This window comes from Rhamphochromis longiceps, linkage group LG14 (assembly GCF_057381845.1).
Source record: "Rhamphochromis longiceps isolate RC_006_pf linkage group LG14, R_longiceps_female_GT1.1, whole genome shotgun sequence".
Classification (NCBI taxonomy): Eukaryota; Metazoa; Chordata; class Actinopteri; order Cichliformes; family Cichlidae; genus Rhamphochromis; species Rhamphochromis longiceps.
In genome coordinates this window covers 18602061-18629407 of record NC_140570.1, presented here as the reverse complement: position 1 = coordinate 18629407, position 27347 = coordinate 18602061, and the positions used below count along the sequence as shown (strand labels likewise).

Below are 27347 nucleotides of genomic sequence, written 5' to 3'. Positions count from 1 at the left end.
TTTTTTCTTTTTTTTTTCTTCTTCTTCTTCTTTTTTTTTGTCCTTGGCCCTTTCCAAACTCCTCCCTAATTTTGTAGTGCTGTCAGAGGCTTCCCTGGGATTTGCATGTGGTATGAGTCACAATGACCATTTAAAAGGCTTTCTCATTAACCAGAACTTCCATCTCCACATGCTTAAACTAGGCCACTGCAATTCACTGCAGCGTTAATTCTGTGAAATGCATGTCATGCTGCTCTCCTGCTGTGTTCTGGTCTTGCTTGTGCCCGGTCCAGGTTTTACGGCACCCACATTTACACCGAAGGAAGAAAGCACTCCTACACCAGAACCACAGGCTGACTTGAAGCTGGCCACGGTAAGTGTATAATTGCACGAGCTCCTTTTACAAATGTTTTCAGAGTGGACTGCATGTGAATTGATGTCTTGTACGATGCAAAGTCATGCTAAATTGTCAGTGATTTTACTGCAGGGTTAAAGAATTTGGAAGGATGCATTATTTCCTGTGCGTATTTTAAGATATTTCCTTTTATTACATTTGTTTTTATGTGGGTGGAGGGTGGAGGTACACAACTGCACTGCCCTCTCAGCCCTTGATGCTGTTATATTATATCCTTTAAAAGATTTGCTTGGCATTCCCATTTTCACATTCTTCATCCCAATTTAATTCCTTACATCTATTTTTTTTGTCTTTTCCTTTGAAGCAAGTTGCTTGTCTTTGTTCCATCTTGTGCCGACTTTTTATGCAAGTGTAATTGATAGTTGATGCTGAAAATAAGGGCATTTATGTTGAAGCCATGATAGCTCAGTCAGACGTTTTATAGCAGTTCATAATCTGTAATGCATGTTGTGATACAAGAATAAAGTTTTGCAGTAACTAGGTTAAAATTAAGAATCCAAAATTCTGACTTTAGCTAAATAAATTACTCCACTATTCAGTCAGTTTACGCCAACCACATTTTTCTTAATGATTAATTATTGGAATTAATAAACATTTGATTTATATATTTCTGTTGCATTTTATTTAAAATGATTGCTTTCTGTTTATTAAAGGTGCAGAATTGTTTTTTTGTTGTTGAGTGAATCAAACCCTCTTTTGTGCAAAATGCTATCTGATGTGATCTGATCTTAAATCTACTTTAAGGACTATCTCCAGCACTATTACCACCTACAAAATGATCCTCTGGGGCGCATGAAACGAAGCGGCCTCTCTTTTACCTCCAAGGTGAAAGACATGCAAATTTTCTTTGGGCTGAATGTGTCGGGAAGACTGGACTCGGATACCCTGGAGGTGATGAGGAGTCCTCGATGTGGCGTTCCAGACGTGGAGGAGTACAGCCACGCCCAGACGACGCGCTGGAATAAGAATGTCATCACCTACAGGTATTTACTGTGGTCTTCACTGATGCTTAATGATCATGCGTAATGAAAACTATCTGGAAATGAATGTTATATAGTGGGCATGTCTAACCTTGAATGAACTCAGGGGGGAAATAAAAAAACAAACTGTCTGGCTGTCTTCACCAAACCTCAGAAATATGTGAGGATCATTTTAAGAAGACAATAAACCCTTTGGCAGAAATGGAGAATAGCCACTGTCACAAATCCTTATGGCTTTTGGTTTGGGACTTCTGGCTTTGAGGGTCACTGTGGGCTTGTTAGAGTGCCAAGCTGACCATACATGCTTTAACTTATGTAACACTGTCTGAGACATCCTTATACATTCCTGTGCAGATTCATTTTGAGGCATGCCTGCTGGATTACATACTGAGTAAATGTATAATTAAAGAGTAACAAAGAAAGACAATTGTTTTTGTTGTTATTAAAAAAGAGACTTTATTCAAGTTAGTGTAATGTTTTGGTATCACGGAAATTTTTATTTCACAAAACCTTGCAGGAATAACCTAACCGTGGCACAGCTCCAGATCTCTCTCTTTAAAACAGTGAGACAGGGCATTGGCTTTAGTGGATGACTGCACCCCCTGAGTGCCCTTCTCTTGACTCTTTAACAGGAAGTTTACACAATAACTACACGATGTATGAAACTTGGTGAGGAGTTGGATGGAGAAAAAGGGAGACCATTCATTTTTGCTGCAGATCTGGATCACATTCAAAAGTTATGAAATAGAGAATTGGCCTAGAAAGATGGTGCTCTCTACAATACATTTGTATTGCGTGTGCAGTTTGATATTCATCAGCGTGTGTTGCTCTTGTAGCATTGGCAGATACACCAGAGATTTGCCTCGCAGCACTGTGGACTCTTTGATAGAGTCAGCTTTCAGCGTCTGGGCCAGAGCCAGCAGTCTGACGTTTGTCAGGTCAAACACTCGCAATGCTGACATCATGGTGGAGTTTGCGAGCTATGGTGGGTTTGTATTTTGTTCTACACGGTACAGTCATGGAATATAACAGAAAGAAAAGAAATTCTCAGCAGCTCTCAGCCTATTATCTTATGCAAATATAACAGAGCAGCAATTGTACACATAGGAAACTGCAGTAGTAATTTCATTGTTAACCAAGGTAGCGTCATCATGCACTGGCTGCTAAACTCAACTGACTCATTCAAATGAGGTGAAGAGAAGCCTATAATTTTCTTTTGGCATGAAAGAAAATGGTTTTCTCTTTGGTTTCTGTTTCGTGTTTGGCCTGGATTGTATCATTTAGCACACGGTGACTTGTTTCCATTTGACGGGCCTGGAAGGACACTGGCTCATGCTTTCGGTCCGGGGTCAGGAATCGGCGGGGACACACACTTTGATGATGCTGAGCGCTGGACAGCAGGAGAAACAGGTGCTGAACCAACCAAACTAGAAATAAAATTGGAAAAAAGAACGCTGGAAATCAATCACATCTTTACGAACGCACTTCTCTTTTTGCTGTTTCAGGTTTCAATCTGTTTGTAGTGGCAGCTCACGAGTTTGGCCATGCTTTGGGTCTGAAGCATTCCAGAAACCGAGAGTCACTGATGTTTCCAAACTACAAACCCTTCCGTTCAGCAAACCTGTTATCCAGTGAAGATGTAGCCAGCATCAAAGCACTTTACAGTAAACACTTTGGATGTATTCCTGAGTAATCCTCAAATTCAAATGCAGTTTTTGTGTGAAATAATTTTCCCAATTAACATATCTATATTTGCCTGTGTTAGGTCCTATCAGAGGTCATCTAAATAATCTTCTGACAAACTTTCATCGTAACAACTGGTTGTCTAGCGTACTATTCCCTCGACTCATGCGGGACAAATGTGCAGCAGACTTGACCTTTGATGCAGTTTCCACTCTCGGGGATTCCACCTTCTTCTTTAGAGAAAGGCATGTTGATGACTAATTTGCTTGAAGCTGTCCGTACCCTTTAGTCAAATCATCACAGCACCATTAGAAGATTTAAAAATACTATTTAAAACATGAAACATTGTATTTTTTAAAATAAATTAACTAACAATATTTCCTCATGCCAGGTATCTCTGGATTAAGCATAATCATGAGGATGACATCAAGGAGGGTCCCATCTCAAACTTTATGCCCAAGATTGAAACCAGCATTGATGCTGCCTTCTGGGTACCTCGCAGATCCACTGCTTACCTTATTCATGGTAACCACACAGTGTCACAGTTTTCAATAAATCTTGGGCTCTGTTGTGCCCTACCCCATAATTCTATGTAGTGCTCCCAAATAGCTTTCCTACTGCAGAAACCTTAGAATTGATAGTAATAACTATACACCTTTATATGCTCCTTCCTATGTGGAGTCCCTCAAGGTTCAATCCTTGAGCCACTTCTGAATTCATTATATATGTTACCTCTGGCTCCTACCATTGCTTTCCTGAGTGCAAATCTGTAAATCTCTGTTAAGCCTAACATGCTTGCTAAACTTCGATTGCTTTTATGGGAATTTCTGAATACATTTCAGAAATTTGAATAATTACCTAAAAAGCCCTACATTGCAGCTCCTGCTTATGCAGCAGAGACCTTATCTGATCTGGGCATTTTGACATTCTTACTTTAAATCCAGAAGTGACCACACTTTTGAGGTTGTAGTGCCTTTTCAGTTTGACTGAATCTGTGGTTTTCTTAAACTGTTAGAAACTCGTTTTTCTAGATTAGTGTTTCCATAACCTTTCTCACAGTCTGTGCATGTATGAACAAATGTAAGAATGTAAGCTTGACTGTGTGCTTGGATGGTGGGATATGTGCACTTTCTTTATGTATGATTTTGTGCACAAAGTACTTTTTAAATGTGATTTAAAGTTATTATTATTATTATTATTATTATTATTATTAATAATAATAATAATAATAATAATAATAATAATGATGATGATAATAATAATAATAATAATAATAATAATAATAATAATAATAATAATAATAATAATAATAATAATAATAATAATATTGTTATGCACACTTAAACTGTGTTATAATAACATTTAAAAAAGCAAAAGCCACGAAAAAATTCTGATGATTGAATCATTTTGACAATAATTTTATTATTGTCAAACAAAAAAAGTTCAGGTTTTTATTTGCATCTTTATGTGTAAAGCATATGTATATTAATAAACAAATAATGCATATTTATAAGGATACTCTTTTCTTGGACAGACTCCATGTTCTGGACAGTGAAAGGCTCTCTTGTGAAGGGAAAGCCCAGAGCACTAAGTCACTTTGGGTTTCCAGTCTGGGTTCAGGATGTAGATGCAGCAGTGCACATCGCCAAAACAGGACGAACTCTCTTCTTTATGCATGATATTTACTGGAGGTAAGACAATAAATGGATGGCATGTATCTGATAAAGATCAAGTAAATGTTTCCCCCAGTGCAATTAAAACTTTTATTTGCAGGCAGGTTCACACATTAGGGCATTTTACTTTGCTGAGCTTGATTATTTGATGTGATTTAACTCAACTGCTTTTGCTCCACAGGATTATATTATCATGCCTTGGGCCATTTCTTTGTTTTTCTTTTATGAGTTCGGGGAAGAAGAGACTTGATGAATGCATGTATGCGGGAACAGCAAATTGAATTAAATCAAATTATACTCTTCTTCTCCTATTTTAGCCACAGTAAAATGTTGTTTAAAGACTGTGTGGTATTAATGGAGGTATAATGCCATAGCAGGGACAAATGACAAAGCAGATGTCAATATGGACTTTTAAAAAGTTGGGCTCAGATATGACTAAAGGATTCCCTCTATCATTTGGACCTCACGGAGAGAGAGGAAAAGGTTCACTGTACACAAGTTACATGTTTAGTCCAATCTTTGAACGACAAACAGATGATTGTGAGTCATGAGTTCTAACAGGGTTACATTACTTGCAGTTACAACGAAAACCGAAAGGTTATGGATTTTGGTTACCCAAGGTTCATCAGCGAGGGCTTTCCTGGACTCAACAGCACAATAAATGCAGCTCTTCATAAAGATGGTGAGGAAAATATTACACCCTACCAAGTGCATGCTTTTTGTTTGATTAAATCTTTCTTTATGCAGTAACTACTTAACATACATATCAACAGTACTCAAACTAGGTGATAATCCTGTCTGATTGTTTAGGATGTAGGTTTGGCTGTGTTTTAATGGCTTTTGCAAGTTTCATTATCATTGGTAGCAAAGGAATGCTCATTTAAATTCAATACCAGCTCTGTGGAGTTCAGTCTGAGCAGAGCATGTGGTTCCCCACTTAGATTTAAATGGTATAATTTACCACTTAAAATGCTTGGTATGATATACTAAAATTTTTCTGTATGATATATATGAGACACTCATTGTGTAAATCATTGACATCAACATCAACAAACTGGAGGAAGGAAATCTAGAAAATCTAACATGAAAAAGTAGAAATGCAGTATGTAAATTATTTCATTTGCATATTAAAAATCTTATTTTGTTGTTTTTGTTTTTTTCTTTTCTCATCTTAGGCTTCATCTACTTCTTTGTGGGACCACAAGTCTACAAATACGACTACACGCAGAAACTTGTTGTAGGAGTTGAGAAAGCAAATTCCTGGCTTGGTTGTTAAAGTACTGTCTGAAATCCATGCAACAATGATATTAGCTAAATTAAAGAGGGCAAATGGAAACACATTGTACTTCTCAGTTTTTAGCGGTATTCTATTTATCAGTAGTCATGTCATGTCAAAATAAAGAATTACAATTGAAAACTTGCTATTAGATTTTTGTAGTTTTTCTATGCCAATCATATTTTCTAATCATGCCTTTGCTGATCAGCATATGAAGTTTGTTTGATTTATAGATGTAAAGAAATCCACATGAGGTATAGACGCATATAAACATGAGACAGTGTACATTAAGTTTTTCTCCTACCTGACTGAGCAGGAAAAAATGCAGTTTTCTATGCTATGGAACAAACCGTACATATGATTATCGCCATTATAGACAGAAAAGCCAGACATATGTAGACATTTCATTGTGAGGTTATAACCACAAAACCTCTCGGGGCAAATATACCCAGCTTTAACAGCCATCATGGAGCACTTTGGGGCCATGTGATTGCAAAACAAGCTCAGGAATACTCCCATATAAAAAATGTGAAGCGTGGTTGAAATGTGCATTTAAAACATGGATTTGTTGTGGATACCCGTTTTGGGCTCTCTGATGTTGGTGGAAATCTTGTGGACTCTACCCATTGACAAAGATCAGCAGAGGCTTGAGGATGTGGAGCTGGCTGAGGTTTGTGAATGGATGAAAGGCTTACGAACTTTGTGTAAAAACCATATAAATTAGAATTGTTGTTTCAGTTAGAAATGTTGGAGATAATGTTTGTAGAACCTTTAATGTAAGACTGTGAAGACTGCAATGGCTTCAATTAAAATGGTAGAATTATGAGTGTATTTCGTTTATTTAAACTAGTAGTGCTACAGTTCAGTGTGTGTGTTTTCTTGCTATTAAACATATGATACATTCACAAAATTTCTATTTGAAGCGTCCTGCATTTTTTTTCCTTTCACTTGTTTTGAAGTTTATGTGTAAGCATCTGAAAAAAAACTGAATTGAACCAACATCTGTGATACAGTTTCTTTTCCTTTTTAAACTCGCTTGCTCTCTCTTTTCAGCTGTTACAATAATAAGCAGGAGGGAATCTTCCTCATCTTTGCTAGACTGACATATTTAACATATTTTATTAGGTGTTTAAGGAAGAGAAATAATTAAATATGTTTTAGATTACATGTAAAAAATTATTAATAAAATCCAGCTTTACATTTTACACACCTCGTCCTAAGCGTCCAGATCTCAACTCTTCATCTCAACAGGATTACCTCAAGAGGTTTTACAGTCTGAATCTGGGAGACCACAGGCCTCCAGTAAGAAGTGTGAGGTCTGCATCCACCATGGAGGAGAAGATCCAAGAAATGCAAAACTTCTTTGGTCTGAAGGAAACAGGAAATATGGACCCTCACACCCTGAATGTGATGAAGGAAGCAAGGTGTGGAGTTCCGGATGTGGACAACTTCGCCTTTTACCCTAATAGGCCTAAATGGAAGAACCACATCATCACATACACGTGAGATTGCATTTTCCATGTTTCCCAGATTTCACAGCAATCTGCCGTTATTTGTGAATGTAGTCAAATGGCGTAAAAGATTAAAAACTCTGAGAGAAAATATTAACAAGTGTAGTGTACAATCTTACAATATTGTACTATTATTTTAAGTTAAGTTTATTAGTTACTTGACTTCCACATTTCGTTTGTTGAAGCATGTATAGAAAGGGAGTTTGAATGAATAGTTCTGTACTGCAAAGACTCATTGGAACATGAAGTTTTCTTATTGGTTATTTTTCATTTTGCTGGGTTTAGACTTCCTTGTTGTGAATGTATGATGTGGTTTACAGCATAATTCCAGCAACTGTGTGGTGTAATAAGAGGTAAAATTGATATGTATGTAATAAGAATGAATAAGAATGTGAATTCTGGATATGAAGGTTTGAATATGCAGATCGAAGGCCCTGAATAGCACGAGGAATCTTCTTTTTATAGATATAAATCTAAAGCAAATAAACTGTTGATGGCAATAGCATGAAATATAGTAGGAACGCTAAATAATGCTATAATAGCAACGATTAACAATATTATACTGTAGAGTTTATATTCCACTTTTGCAATTAGAAAATAATCTCATAAATTGCTTAAAATTTCTTTTGACCACCAGAGGATATGCTAGTATTTGTAGCAACATATGTTGAAACATGTTGTTCCTGATGCCTCATGTTTTTCTCAATTGCTGGCATGCAGGATTGCCAGATACACTCCAGACATGAAGAAAGAGGATGTGGAAAAGTCTGTTCGTTCAGCCTTGAAGATGTGGAGCGATGCAACCCCGCTGAAGTTCATCAAAATCAACCATCGAAAAGCTGATATTGTCTTCTCTTTTTCTCGCAGAAGTAACTGTGAAAACGTGTCTAAGGACTTTTAATCGTGACTTTTAATTATGATTAATAAAAATCAGATCCTGTGTTTTCCTGTAGCTCATGGAGATTTCTTTCCCTTCGATGGACCTGGGGGCGTGTTGGCTCATGCCTTCATGCCAGGAATGGGGATGGGTGGAGATGTGCACTTTGATGAGGATGAAACATGGACGGCAGGGACTCAAGGTTTGTCAGTCAAAACATGAATGCAGTTTGAAAGCCCAAAGATGACACTAGGCAAAAATTGGGAATTAAATACATATTCTGAGCCAGACAGAAGCATTCCAGCAGTTTGTAATGAAATAATAACAACTATTTGCAACTGTGTTTCAGGTTACAGCCTGTTGAGTGTTGCAGCTCATGAACTTGGCCACTCACTTGGTTTGACTCACTCTAGAGACCCCTCTGCTATCATGTACCCCAATTACAGACATCAGAGCAATGCCAAGTACTCGCTCTCTAACGATGATGTGAGGGGTATCCAAACTCTGTATGGTAAAGAACAAAACATAAAACATTTGAAATATTGAATTCATAAATCGTTAAACACTGAAATAAAATTCTCAGAGCGTATTATATATTATATACAATGTTTTCTATGTGACTATTTCACAGGTAGGCCCAACAAAAAGATGGAAACCCAGGTGGCTTCAAAAAAATGTGACCCAACATTTCCCCAACTTTTTGATGCAGTAACACTGATTGAAAATGAGATTTGTTTCTTTAAAAACAGGTACAATGTATTGCCACTTAAAGGTGCACAACATCTTAAATAACCTCTCAACAGCAACTCACTTTTCTTGTTTCATTGCAGACACATGTGGATGAGAACAACAAGGACAACTTATTGGAATCGTTTAACACAAGGCCACATTACCACATATTTACCGAGCATCAGTTCTCAGATTGATGCCGCTTATGACATCCCAGCCAAAGGCGTGGCGTACATATTCACCGGTACAGTAATGGGCAGCCTGCAAAGCATCACTTAGACGTTGTCAGCATGACAAGGCTTGATTTCCAGTAGCAGAACACGCAAATTACAGCCTTGTGCAACATAAGTGTTGCAGTTCATGCAAGAGGCTCATTGAGTTTGGCAGGGATTGTGGTACGTTGCTGTTTTTCATAGTGTCCCCAAATCCAGTGACATGGCTGTGTTTTTCCAGGTCATAAGTACTGGGTGGTTGAACAGCTTAAGATGAAAAGTCGCGCTGGCTCCATTTACGAGTACGGCTTCTCTTCCAGAGTCAGGCGGGTTGATGCTGCTGTGCATGTCAGCGAATACGGGAAAACAATGTTCTTCGTAGGAGAGTTTTATTACAGGTAACTTTTTAAAGTGCCGCTTTACAGTTAGAATTGTTCTCTGTTCTGATTTATACTTTAACATGATGAAAGTCACAGGACAACCTGACCTGTATATGGCTGATTATAGCTGGAGCTAAACTGACCCCAACCTCATTGTTATTTCTGCCATTAATCGATAAGTTGTTTGGTCTGTAAATATCACACACTAGCTTAAATCACTAAGCTTCTGTCTAGTCTAAATTGAACTACATTCAGTTTACTAAAATATAAGCAAAAAGAAGCAACAAATATAATCAGCATATAATAATCAACGGTTAATTCTGGCATTAAGTAAATGATGTTTTTGCTTTAAATGTCTTTGACATTGCCACACTAAAAAATGTACTAATGTTTTTCATATATTTCAACTTTATATATTTGAATGATCAGGTATGATGAGCACAATAGGAGAATGGACCCTGGCTTCCCCAGACTCATCCGAAACGATTGGTCTGGAGTCCCCAGAAGGGTTGATGCTGCATTTAAGTTACAAGGTAAAAAAATAAAAAGGAAAAAAAGACTCAGGAAGTTCAAAATGTGGACCTTAGCAGCCAGTTGCAAATAGAGTACAACTGAAATAGAAGTTGTAATTTCTTTTTTCATTTTTTTAAAACCGAGTTTAGGTTTAGGTAGTAGACGGGTGGAGTTTACCACACCAAACACACTTTGAAACACCATCTAGTTTCAGGAACGATATAAATTTGACAAGTAGAAATAGAATACTATTCAGAGGCAAACATGGCTGTGCACATGCCAGGCAATCACACTCCACTCACTCACACTTAAAGGATCTACAGGAGCCATGTCTCACGCTCTGTTTTACTTACTGTTTCATTCTCACTTAACATGTGGGTGGATTTTGGCACCAAAGCTCTGTATGCTTTAGAGGGGGGGAAATCATAGTGTGAGCTGAGATACATCCACTCACTGTTTTTGTATGATTTTCTTTTCACAGGTAGCATCTTTCTCCTCTGTGGAACAAAATCCTACCAGTATGACTTCAGACAAAAACAAGTGGTGAATGTAATTCCAGGAAAGTCTTGGCTGGGATGCTGAATTGAAACAGACGTGAGAAAGACAGCGAGAATTCCTCAGTTATAAAATTACAAAAAACCCTCTGAACATGTTAAGCTAAGATAACCATGTAGCGGTATAGTAGTTGTGCTACATTTTTTAAGCATATGTGTACTTGTATGTGAATTATACTAACCCTATCTCTGATTATACTAATCCTGTGTCTCATTCGTTGCTGTTGTACATTGGTAGTAATACTTCTTAATCTGTGCATGAATATACTAAGTACTTATACTGTGAGAGTCAAATGTAAGGTGTACATTTTTGTCAGTACTCTACACGTATTCAAACCCATGTACTCAAATCTTCTTTCAAAATGTACATCCAGTTAAATTACACCTTCAGGAAACCTCTAAAAAGCTTACCAGTGAACTCAACAGGATGTTTGTTATTAAACTCACCTCAATAAAACAGAATATTTGTGAAGTGCCCCACGACTATCTTTGCAATGCTGGAATCTTACATATTCTTATTAGCAAAAACAATATGCAAATACCCCAAAAAGTGCAGGGGAAAGGCTTTTGTTCTAAATTGCTCTTAAGATTTGTTGCAAATGACAGCCTCTCAATGCACACTAGTGACGCTCACGCTACATTAAACATAATTGTATTAATTAAAACACAAAAATATTGATTGAATGTTCAATATAAAAACACAAAAATGTTGATTGAATGTTCAATATAAAAACACAAAAATGTTGGCAAATGCATTATTTTTTCTTGATAGAGTGGTTTATGCTTTAATTCGATGGTTTTGGAAACATAAGCCTCATTTAATTGGATGCTCCCGCCTGCAGCAGCTTTAGCACACTGTACCTATACCCCCTCCCAAAAAATAGACAAAATAATGAGGAAATTTGGGATAAAACTATTTAAGCGTCTCTCTCAAAATGACAACATCAGCACAAAAACATGATCTAAACAACCTTTTTTAGCAGGAAGATAAAACGGATCATAACAGCTCCTCCCGCTGTGTTATCAGAGGGGCCGCTCAACTCCTCTTTTTTCTCCACTGTGGTAGCTTTTCCTTTTTTACTGTGCGTTCTTATTGATGTTTTATCAGAACAATATGCACCTCAGACTGTCGCGGCTGCCCTTTTAAGAGGATAATGGATAGCAGACAGAAAAGAAGATGTCTCTGTTTTTGAATAGTACTGCTGGGCTGTTTATCCCTGTCTCATGGAGTGTTTACTATAGTGCCTGAAGATTATCCTTGAAGGCAAAAACATTAGCAAAGTAATGTGATGTAAAAATGGGTTTTATTTATTATAAAATAAATCTGTCATGATCAGTCTGGCCGGACTCAAACGGAGGACTCGGGAAGGAAAGTTCAGTGAGTTTATTTACAGTGTTGGTGCAGATAGTGCTATATGGTCTTTTTGAAGTGCTCAGTTCGAAAGTCCCAATATGTACAAAATCCAATAGAAGGAAGGTTCTGTGAATCCAGGTCCCCGATCCTCTGAGTCTCCCCAGCAGAAACTCCACCAAGTAACAAACACTGTCTCTGAACTCCGCTGGGCTGTTGTAGGCACAGAAAGAGAGACGGTGGAGAAACACAGGAGGACTGTGACAACATTATAGTAATCATATAAAAAAAATCATCTTCCATTTCTTCCTGTGTAAATTGTCTCAGCTCATTGTTGTGATGTCTTAAATGTGACGCATCACCTTTTTCATCTCACATCTTCACTCATTAATCAATATTTCAGTTACTTAGAATTTTATATTGTACAGAAATATGACATGGACTGGCAAAACTGACAAAGCCGTTGTAATGATAATACAGTGACTTCAGAGTCACTAAGTAAACTTCTACTTCACATCACTCTTATTGATGTGGCACACTTGAAAACAAACAGGAGCTGCCCAAACTAGAAATGTCCCCACTGAATTTGAAACAGGTAAACAATGTTACAGCAAACATGCAATCGTCTTCAAGGGCGGATGTTAGGAATTCATTTGGGAATGTATCTTTGTTATGGTGTTAGTGGGTTATAAGGGTGTTGATGCCAAATGATCCCCTGGTTTATGGGATTATCTTTGGTGACACACACCCTTTCATAGGACCTGGAGGCTCACACAACTTCTGACAACAGGAGAGGACGCTAAGTTTCAGAATATGTGATACATATAGTATTGTAACAGTCTTGAGTCCCCACTCTTTTCTTTATATTTTGCTAGGGTAAATAGGAAACTGGTACAGTGATTGATTAAAACATATATATTTCACATATTTTATTCTTAACAAAAAAGAAAAAAAAGCACAATTTCATTGTACGTGTACAATGAGAATAAAGGGCTATTCTATTTATTCTATTCTATAAGGCAAAAACAGGATGTACAATTCTACAATTTCTACAGTTTCTCTGCCCTCTTTAGGTATGACAACATGCAACTAGCAGGACTGATATGAGTTGCATATATCAACATGCAGTGACACAGCAAAACATTGGGAAACAATTTAAGCTGCTGTGTTTTTTCTCGATCGTGTCTGAACTGTTACGTTGTGAAACGCTCACATGCTTTGCTCAGATGCTGCAATTTCGGAAATAAGACCACACAGTTTGTAAAGCCACATAAGACGAGCTCCAATAACGGAAGAAGCCTGAGTCACCGTTTTGAACATGGATATGGATAAATTAAGGATTTTATAGTTTAGTGTTTCATGTGTTATGGTTGAGCCACAGAGCAAGAACAGGCCTATGAGGTGATCCAGTACAAATGATACAACTCACAAGAGTAGGAGACCTTCAAATGGTTAGTTACCAAAAATTCTCCTCTGAGTTTTAGCTTTACTGCCAAAAGTCAAAATATCTGTTACTAAAATTTCTGACACTCCAGTGCAGTGGAAGTGTGTACCGTTGATTTCATTTATGCACAACAGCAAATCCCCACTCTCAGTTTGTCCTCTGATAATTGTCAAAAAGTTGTTCAATTTACAGTACGATCTATAAATTATGCAGACGCACCACAAGGGAAATTTCATTCACTTCCACTGAATCAGGCACGTCTAAGAAAAAAATATAGGCCTATCTATATTTCACTTTGGTTAGATATCCTTGGTGTATGTACCCTTTATTTTGTAGAAAATATTTGGTTGTCTTAAAGAGAAAAACTATTTAAAAAAAGATTAGAACTGCTTCTAAACAGATTTAAGAGAATGTTGACCATTTTATTGCAATTACGTTTTGATAAAAAACAGGTGGTAGTGCTGGTGTAATTTGGACAGGAAATGCTGATCATGTTAGATGTTCTAATCTCCAACAGTCAGGAATATTTAAACATGCAAGATGTCCTTGTAATTGGTGATTCATTTTCAGCACATAAAAACAATCACGCAAACATCAAATAAGTCTCAACCACACAAGCCATCATGAAGAATGGGTAAAGACATTATCTGAAAACGCAGAGAGAAATACTGTTTGTGCACATCTCAATCTAAAACAGCTGCTGGAGCGGAATCTTGTAAGGAGTTCAAGTATGGTAGCCATCTCTAAACACAGTACCTTAACATAGAAGGTCATGCCATTCAAATTACTATAAATTTGAGTTACAGCAAGATGTTTCCTTGTCAGACATGAGGTGTATCATTGTTACAGCCTTCTTGGTAATCTATGTCAAAAAGCACTCACCTCTGACTTTTTAATCACAATAAGCTGCTGCCCCCCAAAAAAATCCACTAATTATATTTCATAGTGGTAAAGTTTTTTCTCATCTACTTCCTTGACATGCTGGGAAAAAAAGGAGCAGGATATATTTTGAAAAGGTACTACGGCCATTTCCACACCTGACAACTATTTTGTAACTATTTGCAGCGGCGTAGTAGTTTTAAATCAGCATATATTAAATGCCTCACATTTGACCTAAAACACTACATTAAAAAAAAAAAAGCACAGAAGCCAGAAAGAATTGCTGCATTGTTAACTCTCCATCTCCCTCAGAGTTAACAATGCAGCGTCTTCTTTCTAAATCTGTAGGTTAATAGGACTTTGGAGCGGGATCTTAAGGGATGGGGCGTGGCCAGGATTTTTGCTCGAGGCGCCATATCAGCAGGCCAAACAAATGCTTGCTGTGTGTGGACACACAGACACGCATACACGTTTACACACACAAACCATCATATAGAAGAGAGATTTCTGAATAGGGATTTTGTTTCTGTTTTTTGTTAAAGAGACATGAAAGACCTCAACTTAAGGTTAAGTGTATAAACTTGAACTTGAAACATCTTTATGATGCAACCGAAAGAATCGTGAATCTGAAAAGCTACATGATTTTTCTGGATTTTATTTTTGTCGACTTATGAAGTTATATATATTGTTTTGTATATTTTTGAAATTTCTTAAGGAGAAGATTGCTGATTGGTCTTAACCAATTACTGTATAAAAGATGAACGACACGACAGCACTTCCTCCCATTGTGCAAAAATGAAGCCAAAATATCCCGCTTGTGGGAGCTGCCATGTTCCACTTTTGGAGCCAGAGTCTGCTCAGTAGTAACTCGTGGCGGAGCGTCTCTGCCCACACACCCACTGGACGTGACCGTGAACACGCCCCCTTACACTTTTTACATAGCCCGGCTGCTCTGTCTCTCATTCTGCAGGGTATGGGTAAAATTTATCATACAAAACATGCAATATGGATTAACGTTACTGCTGAAGATGTGAGGACATCTTATCTCTGAAAAAACAACTGTTAATGAAGCTGGAAAAACACACCCATGTCTTGATCCTTAAAAAAGCATATTAATATATAGTACAAGCCAATCAGAAGTAAGTAGAAGTAAAAGGCTTCAGCCTACTAATATTAGTCAATAAAATACATTCTCTGCGTCAAAAGTGATGAGTTAAGGTGCCCATGGAGGCAAGGGTGCCACCAGGCATTTGGCCCCGGGTGGACCCAAGTCAGGCTGGAGAGATTATATCTCTTGGCTGGCCTGGAAACGCCTTGGTGTTCATATTCATATTAATATTCTTATTCTTCTATGACAAAAAAGTACAAGTGTTCATTTAAAGAAATAAACAGAACAGTAAGAGATGTTTTTTTTTTTTTTTTTTTCCCTTAGCCGAAGGCCGTATCGTTTGTGACCTGGGAGTTGGATAGTCCTGGCTCAGGGACTTTTTTGGACGCCCTGTGTCACTACTGCTTCTGGCCTCTTGTTGTCTTTTGGTGTGTTTGGTGTGTTTTCAGAGGTTTCACTCAAGGTCATATTGTTCATTTTCTTAACTAGCAGTCGGATAGTGCTTGGCGTCCAACTTTTTTGGCTGCTCTGTGTCACTGGTGCTTGTCCTGGCCTCTTGTTGTATTTTGGAGTGTTTTCGAAGGTTTTGGTATCACTCGAGGTCGTAACGTCCATTTTCTCAACTAGGTGTTGAATAGTCCTTGGCGCATAACTTTTTTGGCTGCTCTGTGTCACTGGTGCTTGTCCTGGCCTCTTGTTGTATTTCAGTGTGATTTCAGAGCTTTTGGTATTGCTCGAGGTCGTAACATCCATTTTCTCAACTTGGTCTTGGATAGACCTTGACAAAAAACTTTTTTGGATGTTCTGTGTCACTGCTGCTTGTTCTGGCCTCTTGTTGTCTTTTGGTGTGTTTTGAGAGTTTTTGGTATCACTCAAGTTCATATTGTTCTTTTTCTGAACTTGGAGTTGGATAGTCCTTGAAGAAGAACTTTTTTGGATGCTCCGAGTCACTGCTGTTTCTTTTTTCTCAGTGTCTACTCTCATCCTCTTTCTCTCTGGAGAGTAGCTCTCAGAGTTCTTTTTGCTGCCTTTTGAAATCTGACTGTATCGTCTTTTCAACACATTTTTTTCTTCACAGATAAGTCTTTCTTTCCTTGGTGGTGAGCAGCTGTCAGCACTTGTCCTGCAATTTTGTGCAGCATAATCCGGGCCTTGCATTGTCTTGAGTGGAAGCTGGACAAGTGCGTTTGTTTCCTGAACTTGGAATTGGACCATGCTGGACGAAGAACTTTCTTGGATGCTCGGACTCACTGCTGTTTCTTTCTTCTCTATCTCTATTCTCATCCTCTTTCTCTCTGGAGAGTAGCTCTCAGAGTTGTTTTTGCTGCCTTTGGAAATCTGACTGTATTGTCTTTTCAACACAGTTTTTTTTCTTCACAGATTCGTCTTTTTTTCCTTGGTGGAGAGCAGCTGTCGTCACTTCTGCAATTCTGTGCAACATAATCCGGGCCTCGCTTCCTCTTGAGTGGAAGCTGGAAATGTGTTTCATCAGAATTTGGCTCTGGATTTTGGTGGTCCATTGTAGTAAAGCCAGCGTAAGCTTGTTGGCTTTTGCCGTGTTTACTCTGAGACATGTCAGAGTGTTGATGAAGTGACTGTCTTAAAGATTCAATTATTTTAAAATTTTTCTCAGGCGTACCTTTGAATGCTGCAATCTCGAGTGTTACAAGTAAACGGACTGACAGTTTGGGCTTCTTACCCGGATTTAAGGATTCACAGATCAAAGGCATGTTATGACATGATGATGTCATAACATAACGTAACAACAACATTCTTTTTTAAAATTTGATTCTTTTTATTGAATCGAGTTTCAATGAATAGAATAGAATAGCATAGAATAGAATAGAATAGCCTTTATTGTCATTGTACAGAGTACAACGAAATTGGAGTGCCACTCCCTTGGTGCAAGTTTCAATAATAAATATAAATGTAAAATATAAAAAGTACAAAAAAAAACAATCGTAAGTACTCAAACAATAGTATGTACAATATATACAGGATAGCAGCATTAATATAATGACAGTATGAATAGCAGCATAATATAATGACAGTGACGGTATGGAATAGGTTCAATTGTTTTTGTGCTTATTTACTATGTTGGTAGCTCTGGGAAAGAAGCTATCCCTGAATCTGTTTGTCTTGGTTTTATGTGACCTGTACCGTCGGCCTGACGGTAATAGTTCAAACAGTTGGTTGCTGGGGTGAGAGTAGTCCTTGATGATATTGCCAGCTCTGCTGAGGTACCGAGAGTTTGCAGTGACCTCCAGGCTGGGCAGAGAGCAGCCAGTGATCTTCTGGGCTGTGTTGATGACCCTCTGCAGTACTTTCCTGTCTGCAGCTGAGCACCCTGCATACCATGTTGTTATGCCGTACGTTAGGATGCTCTCTATGGTGGCTCTGTAAAATGTCACCAGCAGCCTCTCCTCCAGGTTGTTCTTCCTGAGCACTCTCAGAAAGTGGAGACGCTGCTGGGCCTTTTTAACCACCGCTGTAGTATTTGCAGTCCAGGAGAGGTCATCAGATATCTGCACGCCCAGAAACCTCATGGAGTGTACCCTCTCCACACAGCTCCCGTGAATGTAAAGTGGGGCCGGGTCTGCTCTGCCCTTCCTGAAGTCCAAGATAAGTTCTTTAGTTTTCGTGGTGTTCAGTTGGAGGTTGTTAACTGAACACCACTCAGTCAGTCTGTTGACCTCATCTCTGTAGTCCGACTCATCCCCCCTTGAGATGAGTCCAACCACTGTGGTGTCATCCGCGAACTTTATGATGGTGTTTGAGAGATGGGTAGGGGAGCAGTCGGATGTGTAGAGCGTAAACAGGAGGGGACTCAAAACACATCCTTGTGGAGACCCGGTGCTGAGTGTGATGGTGCTGGACCGGTGGGGGCCGAGTCTGACAGACTGTGGTCTATTTGTCAGGAAGTCCTTGATCCAGAGGCAGATGGGGGTGGAGAGTCCCAGGTGAGACAGTTTCTGGACCAGGATCTCCGGGATGATATGATTGAATGCTGAGCTGAAGTCCAGAAAGAGCATTCTCACATAGCTTCCTCGGTGCTCCAGGTGACTCAGCGCAGTGTGGAGCGCTATGGTGATAGCGTCCTCGGTGGAACGATTTGTCCTGTAGGCAAATTGGTGGGGGTCCAGAGTGGGAGGCAGACCGGCCCTGATGTGCTGACAGACCAGTCTCTCAAAGCACTTCATCACTACAGGCGTAAGTGCAACAGGCCTGTAGTCATTTGGGCTGGCCACAGCTGTCTTCTTGGGACACTCACCAAAGTGAATCGAGTTTTTTGAGTCATTTGATTCACTGAGTCAGTCGACCAGAGAGTGCAAAAAATGTACATTTTCACTCAAACTTAATTTGTTTCTCTTTTCATGTAAATCCTACTGCTAAGATGAATGATTCTAAAAGAAAACAACTAAACAGCAAAAAAGAGCAAAAAAATTTCTAAAATTAAGCAATTTCCTATCAAAATTGCTTAATAAACATTTATTTTATTTTATTTTTTTATTTTATTAGTATTTTCCTTAAAAAAAGATTAAAAGCAGAATATCCTCACTCATACTGTGAAACACTTAAGAGGTGCAGTACAGTAGTAACAGATAAGTAAAAATGTAAATAAAATAATGGAAAAGGGTTTTTTTTCTAAGTGTAACTTTCGGATTTTATTTTGACGAGCCGTACATGTACACCGGATATCCGGTAAAGTGCTCATCCGTCTTTGGTTCCGATACAAGACTTCTTGATTCTCATATACCTTTACTATGCTACAGTAAAACTGTGATAGATATTCGCTTTTTTTTTTAACCCAACGTCAAATATGTTCACGAGTTGGACCACACTAGTGAAATATGTATTCTTTCAAGTCTGGATTTAAACACGGAAACTGCTCCTAGCCAATGACTCCTAGCTAGTTGATGTTAGCATTTAGCCGCTCTGACTGTAAACAATGCAATGAGGACGGACGAAGGTTCCGGTTGACACGGAAACTAATAGTGAGGAGCACGAAGTCAAATAAGTGTTTGCTGCAGTTTCATTTGGGTAGGTTTTGCTTGTAGCTGGTCCTTACTGTACCTGATGTTATTGTGCAGAAGTCAGTGTTTGCCTTGCTTAAGGTCTGCAGTGAGGCACGCCTGTAGACTGAAACGCAGCTAGATATTTTCTCATTGACGTTTCTTCGCAGATGCTCATACCTGCCCTCCATGGAATCCCTCAACACGTTTGAATCTGAGATGGAGGCTGATGGACAGGGGAACTACTCTCTGTTTCCTGCTCTGGACAGCATTGCAACTCTGTCTGGCACCACTGAAACTCTAGAGAGGTGATTCAAAATAATCAGATTTATAATACGTCATTTTAAAACGTTACTGTCTACTGTAACTTCATTTATTTTGGATTAAGAAATATAATGCTAGTATTGACATAGATTATAGAATTTCAAGTGTTTTGAATACTCAAGCAGAGTAGAAACCCTCTATATACGAAACCAGTCTATTTACCACCATGTTCAGTTAGGGTACAGCTAAGAGCAGAAGAATCCTCAGATCACTGACAAATTCAAGGAAAGAGAAAATGTGTCTTAGTAAGGTCTTATGGCATCATATACTGCCAGAACAGCTTTAGTGTGTCATGTTTCTAAAATATATTTCATCCTTTAGTGTTCGTCCATACACCATAGTTGATGTGATTCACATAATAATAATCATTATACTCAGTGACCCCATGAGTCCTATGAGCGGAGGCACCGTCAGCATAGAAATGTACTATTATGGGAATTTATTGAAATGCTTCTAAGAAGTCATCACTTCCCAGCACTGTAAGGTTAAAGGGCAATAGACTTTTCCTTTTGTCATTCCTCTGCATAAGCAATATGAACATGTATCCAGATAAAGTGGGTGTGCTTGCAGGAAATTATGCCAAAATTTTAAAGTACAAATAAATCAAGGAGATAACTTACACCAGAGGACACTGATGTTTTATTTCCTGTTTGCAGTGAACCACCCAGCGAAATAGCAGAGAAACCGAACCTGACGTGGCTCGATGCTGCGCAGGTATGGGCCATATATTTGTGACATTTCAGTAACATTCACAGCAGTGAGGGTCTTTTGCGTTTGGTTTTGTAGCAAGTTTTTTTTCTTCTTTCTTTCTCTTACATAGATTGTTTTGGAGGAAGCGGGAGGTCCCATGCACATAAAGGAAATTAAACAGAGAATCATCGACAGGGGACTTGTTCAATCCAAGTACAGTGTTCTCTTCACTTTAACTGTCTAGGTTATTAGAGCATATCTGAAAGTCAAGTTTCATAAGTTTTCATGAGCTTTAGTTGGACAGCATCAGAACAAATTCATGAAAACCAAGAGTGTGCAAGATTGCTGTCTTTCAGTGGGTACAAGGGAGGAGGGAGATATGGTTTTCTGTAATTCACTATGATCCTTTAGACTTTGCTCATCTCGTTGTTCTCTCCTTGGCAGTGCAAAATCAAGCTTGGAAGCCGTCATGTACCGCGAGGTAAGGGAAATGTTTGAGACTCAGCCTCACAGCAGCCTCTGCTGTTGAGTGCAGTAAATTACACCATCACCTGTTGAGTGGATTTGGTGCAAACACCATTTGCATTTCTGTCAGCATCCTTTGTTTTCCCATCCCGCTTCTTTGACTTTTATTTGTTTTGCATCATTTTTTTAACGAGGCAGACATTTCTGGGCTGTAATCGGAACAGACAGTTCTCTGTGCGCTCTGATGTGCGGGCCTTTAAACTGTGATCTTATAATGATTGAATTCATCTAAATTGACCCCCAGCTTGTGTGAATCAAACCCAGCCTTTCCTGCCCCGTGCATTTGGCCTCAGTCTCGCATTATGTTTCAGACACAAAAAGGCAGCAGGAGATTCAAGAGGATTGAAAACAGAAACGGAGTCTTTGCTCTGCTGGTGAGTCATCTGAGATACTAATGGCACTGTTATACCAAACCTAAATATATTATAAGGTGCTGCAAATTTGCATTGCTTTGTATGCCCTGCTGTTGGTTATGGATAAATATGGAAGCCTTTCTTTTCACAAAAGAGCCGGACCCAGAAGTGTAGAGGGATACACAAAACTGTTCTAAGTAATTGAAAAAAATCATATATACAGAATTAAAAGTTCACATTATTACAACTAGCATTTTTGCATTAAGCCTGTGTCTGAGTGAAATAAGCTGAGACAGGGAGTTCAGTTTTGTTTTAATTTCTTGTGCATCTTTTGTTTGGTTGAACTTTTGTTATTTGTCAAAAAGCACTTTTAGTGGAAGCTGCATCTGTGTTTTGTTTTGTTTTTTGTGTACATTTCACCATTCTGAGGAAAGCACAAGCATTAGGCTCAGTGTTGGCTCTGTGTTTCCACAAGCCCCGCTGGTTCAGAAACTTTTTCTCGTTAACGACCAAAACAAGATGAACATCTTTGATTTGCTAGCAAGGGAGGCCCCAGCCGGTGTCTCAGAAAGCACTCTGAATCCTACCACAATGACCCCAACGACGGCCTCCGCTTGCTGCCTTTTATTGGGAAAACAGTTCACACAATACACATCACAGCAAAGCAACGCGCACCATAAAACCCCCCAAATGGTTCTAAGACAAGGCACTATGTGTGTGTATGTGTAAACATCTGTATGCATGTGAGAATGTGTGTGTGTGTGTGTGTGTGTGTGTGTGTGTGTGTGTGTGTGTGTGTGTGTGTGTGTGTGTGTGTGTGTGTGTTTGAGTGAGTGAGTGTGTGTGTGTGTGTGTGTGTGTGTGTGTGTGTGTGTGTGTTTCCTCCTGCTGTTTCTAACAACATCCTGGTCATATAGAGAGTAACCCCCCCACACCCAATGTATGGTTCACCATGCATAACACAGTGAAGCCATACAAAGGGCAGGAAGCTTACCAAACATCAAACAATCTTCACAAGGGATGTGTAAAAATTCTCCCCCAGCATAGAGTGGCTGGAGAGGTGGTCAGGGACAAAGGAATGTCTTGACCCTATAGATTGAACTAAGATCTTACAAATTTAAGAAGCATAATGACAAACATTCAACAATTAGACTTAACACTCAGGAACTCGTGCTACAAATGAACAATCCTCTGTCTTTGTCTCCCCTACATCTCTGACCCCTTGCAGACTGATGAGGAGCGGCAACAGGCCCTGCAGGCTTTCACCGCCCAGTCTTTCCTCAGTTCGCCGCAGCAGAATACCATCTCTGGTTCTGGGTCAGGAGTCTCAGCACCCACCTTCCCATCTCCCACTACCTCCTCTGAGCATAAGGCCAAGGGGAAGAGGGGTCCACGAAAGAACCAGAATGAAAAATATAGGCTCAAGTACCTCCGGCTGCGCAAAGCTGCTCGTGCCATGATATTTGTAAGTAAATGATGTTTCCATAAAAATAAACAGTCTTACATCATGCATATAAACTCACCAGCCACTTTAGTAGGTACACCTGATTACCTAATAATGCAAATCAGCCAATCACATGGCAACAACTGAGTGCATTTAGGCATGTAGATATGATCGAGACATCCATTTTTAATTGAATCTGATTTAGTTGTTGGTGTTGGAGTCTTTTAGAAACTGCTGAGTTTTACAAAGAATGGTGCAAAAAAGTAAAATGTCCAATGAGCAGCAGTTCTCAACATGAAAGTGCTTTGTTGAGGTCAGAGGAGAATGCGCAAACTGCTTCAAGCAGAAAGGAAGGCACTAACTCAGTTAGAACAAAAAAAAGAAATCTGCATTCCTTGTTACAACCAAGGTCTCCAGAAGAGCATTCCTCTACTGTGAATAAGAAAAACAAATTGGCACTACAGTTTGGAAAAACATTGCGTAGTCTGATGAGTCTTGATGTCTTTCTATGGATGGTACGGTCAGAATTTCACATAAACGACATGAAATCATGGATCCATCCTGCCTTGTCTCAACAGTTCGGGCTTCTGGTGGTGTAAGAGGTGTGCGGTATGTGGGATGAGGGCTTTTTTCTGGCACACTTTTGGGCGCTCGTGATCAGTGTGTCCATCTTCTGATGGCTTCTTCCAGCAATATGGTGTTTCATGTCAAAAGAAAGCATAGATTGTCTCAAACTGGTTTCTTGAACATGATGGTGAGTCATGAGACGATGACCTTCTCAGTCACCTCAGTCCTCAGTGTGGTAGAACAGGATATTCACGTCATGGATAACTGTGTAATGCTGTCTTATCAATATGAACCAAAATCTCTAATGTTTCCTGTACCTTGTTGATTCTGTTATGGAGAATTAATGCTGCTCTGAAAGATAAAGGGGGTCCAAATTTATTAGATACCCCAAAAGTGTCTAAGTGTAGACTAGGACATGAAAAGTATGTTATCCAATCTGACCACACCGAGGTGTAATTTTGCCAACAGGAAAATGCAGCTCTCTGTGATGAAGTTGCTCACATAGAAGAAAAGTTTCTGAGAGCAAAGGAGGAGCGGAGGTGAGTACAGGTGACTGCTGTGTGACATGCGGAATGATGTGCTTTTGCTCTAATGGCACATGGTATTCATTCATTTTTTTATTTTCAGGTTCTTACTAAAATCCTTGTTGCAATACCAGTCTCTGTCAGAGGGGGAGCTACTGCCCACACCCAGCTCAAGCGCTCATCTACCTTTACCACCAGTGGCATTGTCCTCAGGTCCTTCTGGGGCTTCAGGTCTGTCCACTACTCACAGTGTGTCATCAACAGTGCCAACAGGCGAAGAAGGAGCACTTAAAAAACCCAAAAAGGAAAGGAAGGAGCGGGGGAGGGAGAATGGAAAGGATGAACGTGAGTGTTACGATCAAATATTTATTAAGACAGAAAATGACATCCTTGTGTTGCTGTATACAACTAAATTGTGTTGAAATTGGGCTTTTAGTTCCAAAGAAGATGTCCAAGAAGAGAAAACTCGCAGATGGCTCACGGAAGGTGGTGCAACCCATCCCTCTTGACTCTTCTGGCCGTCCTGTCTTTCCCATAGTACTGGGAGGTTTGACAGTCTACAGTCTGGGCGAGGTCAGTGTCTCAGTGACAGTAAACCTCTGAGCTGAGGTTTTAAAGTTCCAATCTTTAGCATAAAGTGAGCTTTAGAGGACACAGTCAAGCCTCTCAAAATACTGATGACTGAATCCTTCTTGTCTGCTCTCCAGATCATCACAGACAGAATGCTGTTTCATGACGAGTGTGCCATCTACCCAGTGGGCTTCTGCAGCACGCGCATCTTTGCCAGCATGAAAAACCCCGAGCAGCAGTGCCTCTACACCTGCCAAATCAAGGACGGGGGAACAGGCCCACAGGTCAGTTCTCATCTCACATGCAAGTTTTGATACATGTTTATATAAATTCGGTTTACTTTTAGGTGAACACACGACACTAAGATTAAGATTTGTTACTTTAAACAATTATTTTTTCCAAACACCCTCCATCTCCAGTTTGAGATCGTGCCTGAAGAGGACCCTCAGAATGCGATCGTGGCCTCCTCCGCCCTGACGTGCCATGCCAATCTACTGAAGGCCATCGCGTCTGTGAGGTAGCACAACTTCACCGCCACATTCTGAACAAATGAGCAAACATGACAAAGCTTTTGTCTTCCAGTCACTTAACCTGCTTGTACAACTTGAATTAGTTTTGGTCACCTTCAGTTAAAATAAATCCTTCTGCACATTCTTCTTAGTTCCAAGTCCATGGTGTCGATTGTTCCATCAGGAGCAGACTTCTTTGGCTTCTCTCATCCCACCATCCAGAATCTCATCCAGAGTTGTCCCGGAGCTCGCAAGTGTAGCAAGTAAGTGCATATCTGCCAGTGTTGGGGAGTAACGGAATACATGTACCGCCGTTACGTATTTAAAATACAAAATATGAGTAACTGTATTCCGTTACAGTTACCGTTTAAAAAGGTGGTATTCAGAATACAGTTACTTTGTTGAAATAAATGGATTACACTGCGGTACTTCCCTGTTTCATATTGTCGCGGGTCAGGACTGTTTGGGTTTTGTTTGACAGCTACGTTCTGTTGTTCCAGGCGGCAGCGTTACGGTTGCCATGGTTACAGGGCGACGCTCTCTCTCTCTGTGACTGTGTGTTTCCTGGGTGAGAGAGCGCCTTTTCGTTGTTGTTGTTGTTGTGCTAAGCTAACAGGCAGAATGCTACAAGCATAGCTCTAAAGAATGTAGCATCATGGGCAGTGTAGTCCGTGCTGCAGGGAGAATGGACTGCCATACACCTTATGGGTCTGTGAGCGCGAGGAGGGAGAAAAAGGGGAGTGGAAAGGTACGAGTTGTCGTCGAGGAAAAACGGGAGCTGGAAGCATGTAAATATAATAATAACCACTGCAGCCAAGAAGAGTGCCTGACGAGCCCAGTTGTAAGTAAGCTATTAAGACTCGACTGTACACCGTGTTCGTGTTTTCCTCCGAAAACAATAAGTTCCGTTGGAGCAGCCTTTCAACGCCTCTCTCTGTCTCTGCTAGCAAAGTTGACCCACACAACAAAGTAAAGCTAGTTTTCGGCTACGAGCCGACAGGGACCCCGCCGTATTAGTCAGAGGTCCCTTTACTACAGTTCGGAGTCGCGGACCTTCAGTAATAGTAATAAATCACACAGCAATAGTACATTCACGTTGTTGTAAAAAGCCTGATAATATATTAAGTAATCCAAAGTATTCAGAATACGTTACTGTCATTGAGTAACGTAACGGAATACGTTACAGAATACATTTTGGGGCATGTATTCTGTATTCTGTAATGGAATACATTTTAAAAGTAACCTTCCCAACACTGATATCTGCTCCCTAACAATGGATTCTCAGCTTGATATATTCAGCTTTTCTAGGTTTAGCTCACTTGCATTATAGACATCTTAAAAATGTCTTTATAGTATTTATGTTTTGTTTTTGTTTTTTAAAATTGTTTATTTAGCTACAGATGGATCCGTTTTGAGGTGTGTCGCCCCGGCGATGGCCAGGTCCCTCACAGCCTATCAGAGGATGATGCCTCAATCAACTTTGAAGCGTTCCAGAGGCACCACGGCTTTGAGAACATCAAGACAGAGCATATCACAGGCATGTACTTTCCATTAAAGTGACAGATGGGTTTACTGTACAGTGAGTCACAGGTTGGTTGGGGGGGGGGTCGTCATTGGTTGGGACACAAATCAAAAACTGTGTCAACAGCTGCTGTCTGAACAAAGCAGATGACTCAGCTGTACTTTGCTCTGCTGGAGTGTGTTTGTTATTCATCACAGATGTTACACCTTGGATTTTAAAGCAGTTTTGTTTGTTTTGCCAGCGCTGACATGATGATTACTCAGCGTGACAATGACGATGACTTCTCTATCTCCATCTTCCCTCAGGACAGACACCACAGTCTCCTAGTTTATCTCATCAGCATCACCTCACCTCCCCCACCATGAAGGCTTCGACCTCATATTTCAGCTCCTGATGCTCTGTGCCGGAGCACCTCTGAAATCAAGGCCATACCTGAGCTTAGTTGTTGTAAATATTCCTTGTAAATTACAAGATGGAGCATATTTTTTTTCCCTCCACCAGGGGGCCTGGGCTTTCTTTCCAACGTGGCTTTTTGTTAGTTAGGCTCTCTTTAAACTTCAATAAAAGTCGGTGTTTTCATGTTGATTCAATTGATTGATTGTGTTTTGCCAAATGGTAAATGGCCTGTGTTTGTAGCGCTTTACTTAGTCCCTAAGGACCCCAAAGCGCTTTACACTACATTCAGTCATTCACCCATTCACACACACATTCACACACTGGTGATGGCAAGCTACATTGTAGC

The 27347-nt window shown here is 39.7% G+C and overlaps 3 protein-coding genes across 3 annotated transcripts; all 3 read left to right on the top strand.

Annotated features, from left to right (window-relative positions):
- The first annotated feature begins 186 nt into the window (after nt 1-186).
- Nucleotides 187-6391, top strand: mmp20b (matrix metallopeptidase 20b (enamelysin)). Its single transcript, XM_085379955.1, has 10 exons — nt 187-352; nt 1139-1377; nt 2211-2359; nt 2659-2784; nt 2880-3038; nt 3140-3302; nt 3449-3582; nt 4592-4748; nt 5309-5412; nt 5906-6391. Exons 1-10 carry the CDS (start codon nt 218-220, stop codon nt 6004-6006), a joined length of 1467 nt encoding a protein of 488 aa, XP_085236081.1. The 5' UTR covers nt 187-217; the 3' UTR covers nt 6007-6391.
- A 4-nt stretch (nt 6392-6395) lies between these two features.
- Nucleotides 6396-11177, top strand: mmp20a (matrix metallopeptidase 20a (enamelysin)). Its single transcript, XM_085379956.1, has 10 exons — nt 6396-6676; nt 7258-7508; nt 8238-8386; nt 8471-8596; nt 8744-8905; nt 9026-9143; nt 9225-9367; nt 9577-9733; nt 10145-10248; nt 10710-11177. The coding sequence occupies exons 1-10, from the start codon at nt 6566-6568 to the stop codon at nt 10808-10810; spliced, it is 1422 nt and encodes a 473-aa protein (XP_085236082.1). The 5' UTR covers nt 6396-6565; the 3' UTR covers nt 10811-11177.
- Nucleotides 11178-19262: 8085 nt separating this feature from the next.
- On the top strand, nt 19263-27190 carry tbrg1 (transforming growth factor beta regulator 1). The gene is made up of 15 exons (XM_085379954.1): nt 19263-19605; nt 19748-19885; nt 20558-20615; nt 20722-20804; nt 21036-21072; nt 21428-21490; nt 22698-22934; nt 23949-24019; nt 24108-24349; nt 24441-24577; nt 24712-24858; nt 24994-25091; nt 25236-25346; nt 26478-26620; nt 26911-27190. The coding sequence occupies exons 2-15, from the start codon at nt 19767-19769 to the stop codon at nt 26997-26999; spliced, it is 1635 nt and encodes a 544-aa protein (XP_085236080.1). The 5' UTR covers nt 19263-19605; nt 19748-19766; the 3' UTR covers nt 27000-27190.
- Nucleotides 27191-27347: the final 157 nt, after the last annotated feature.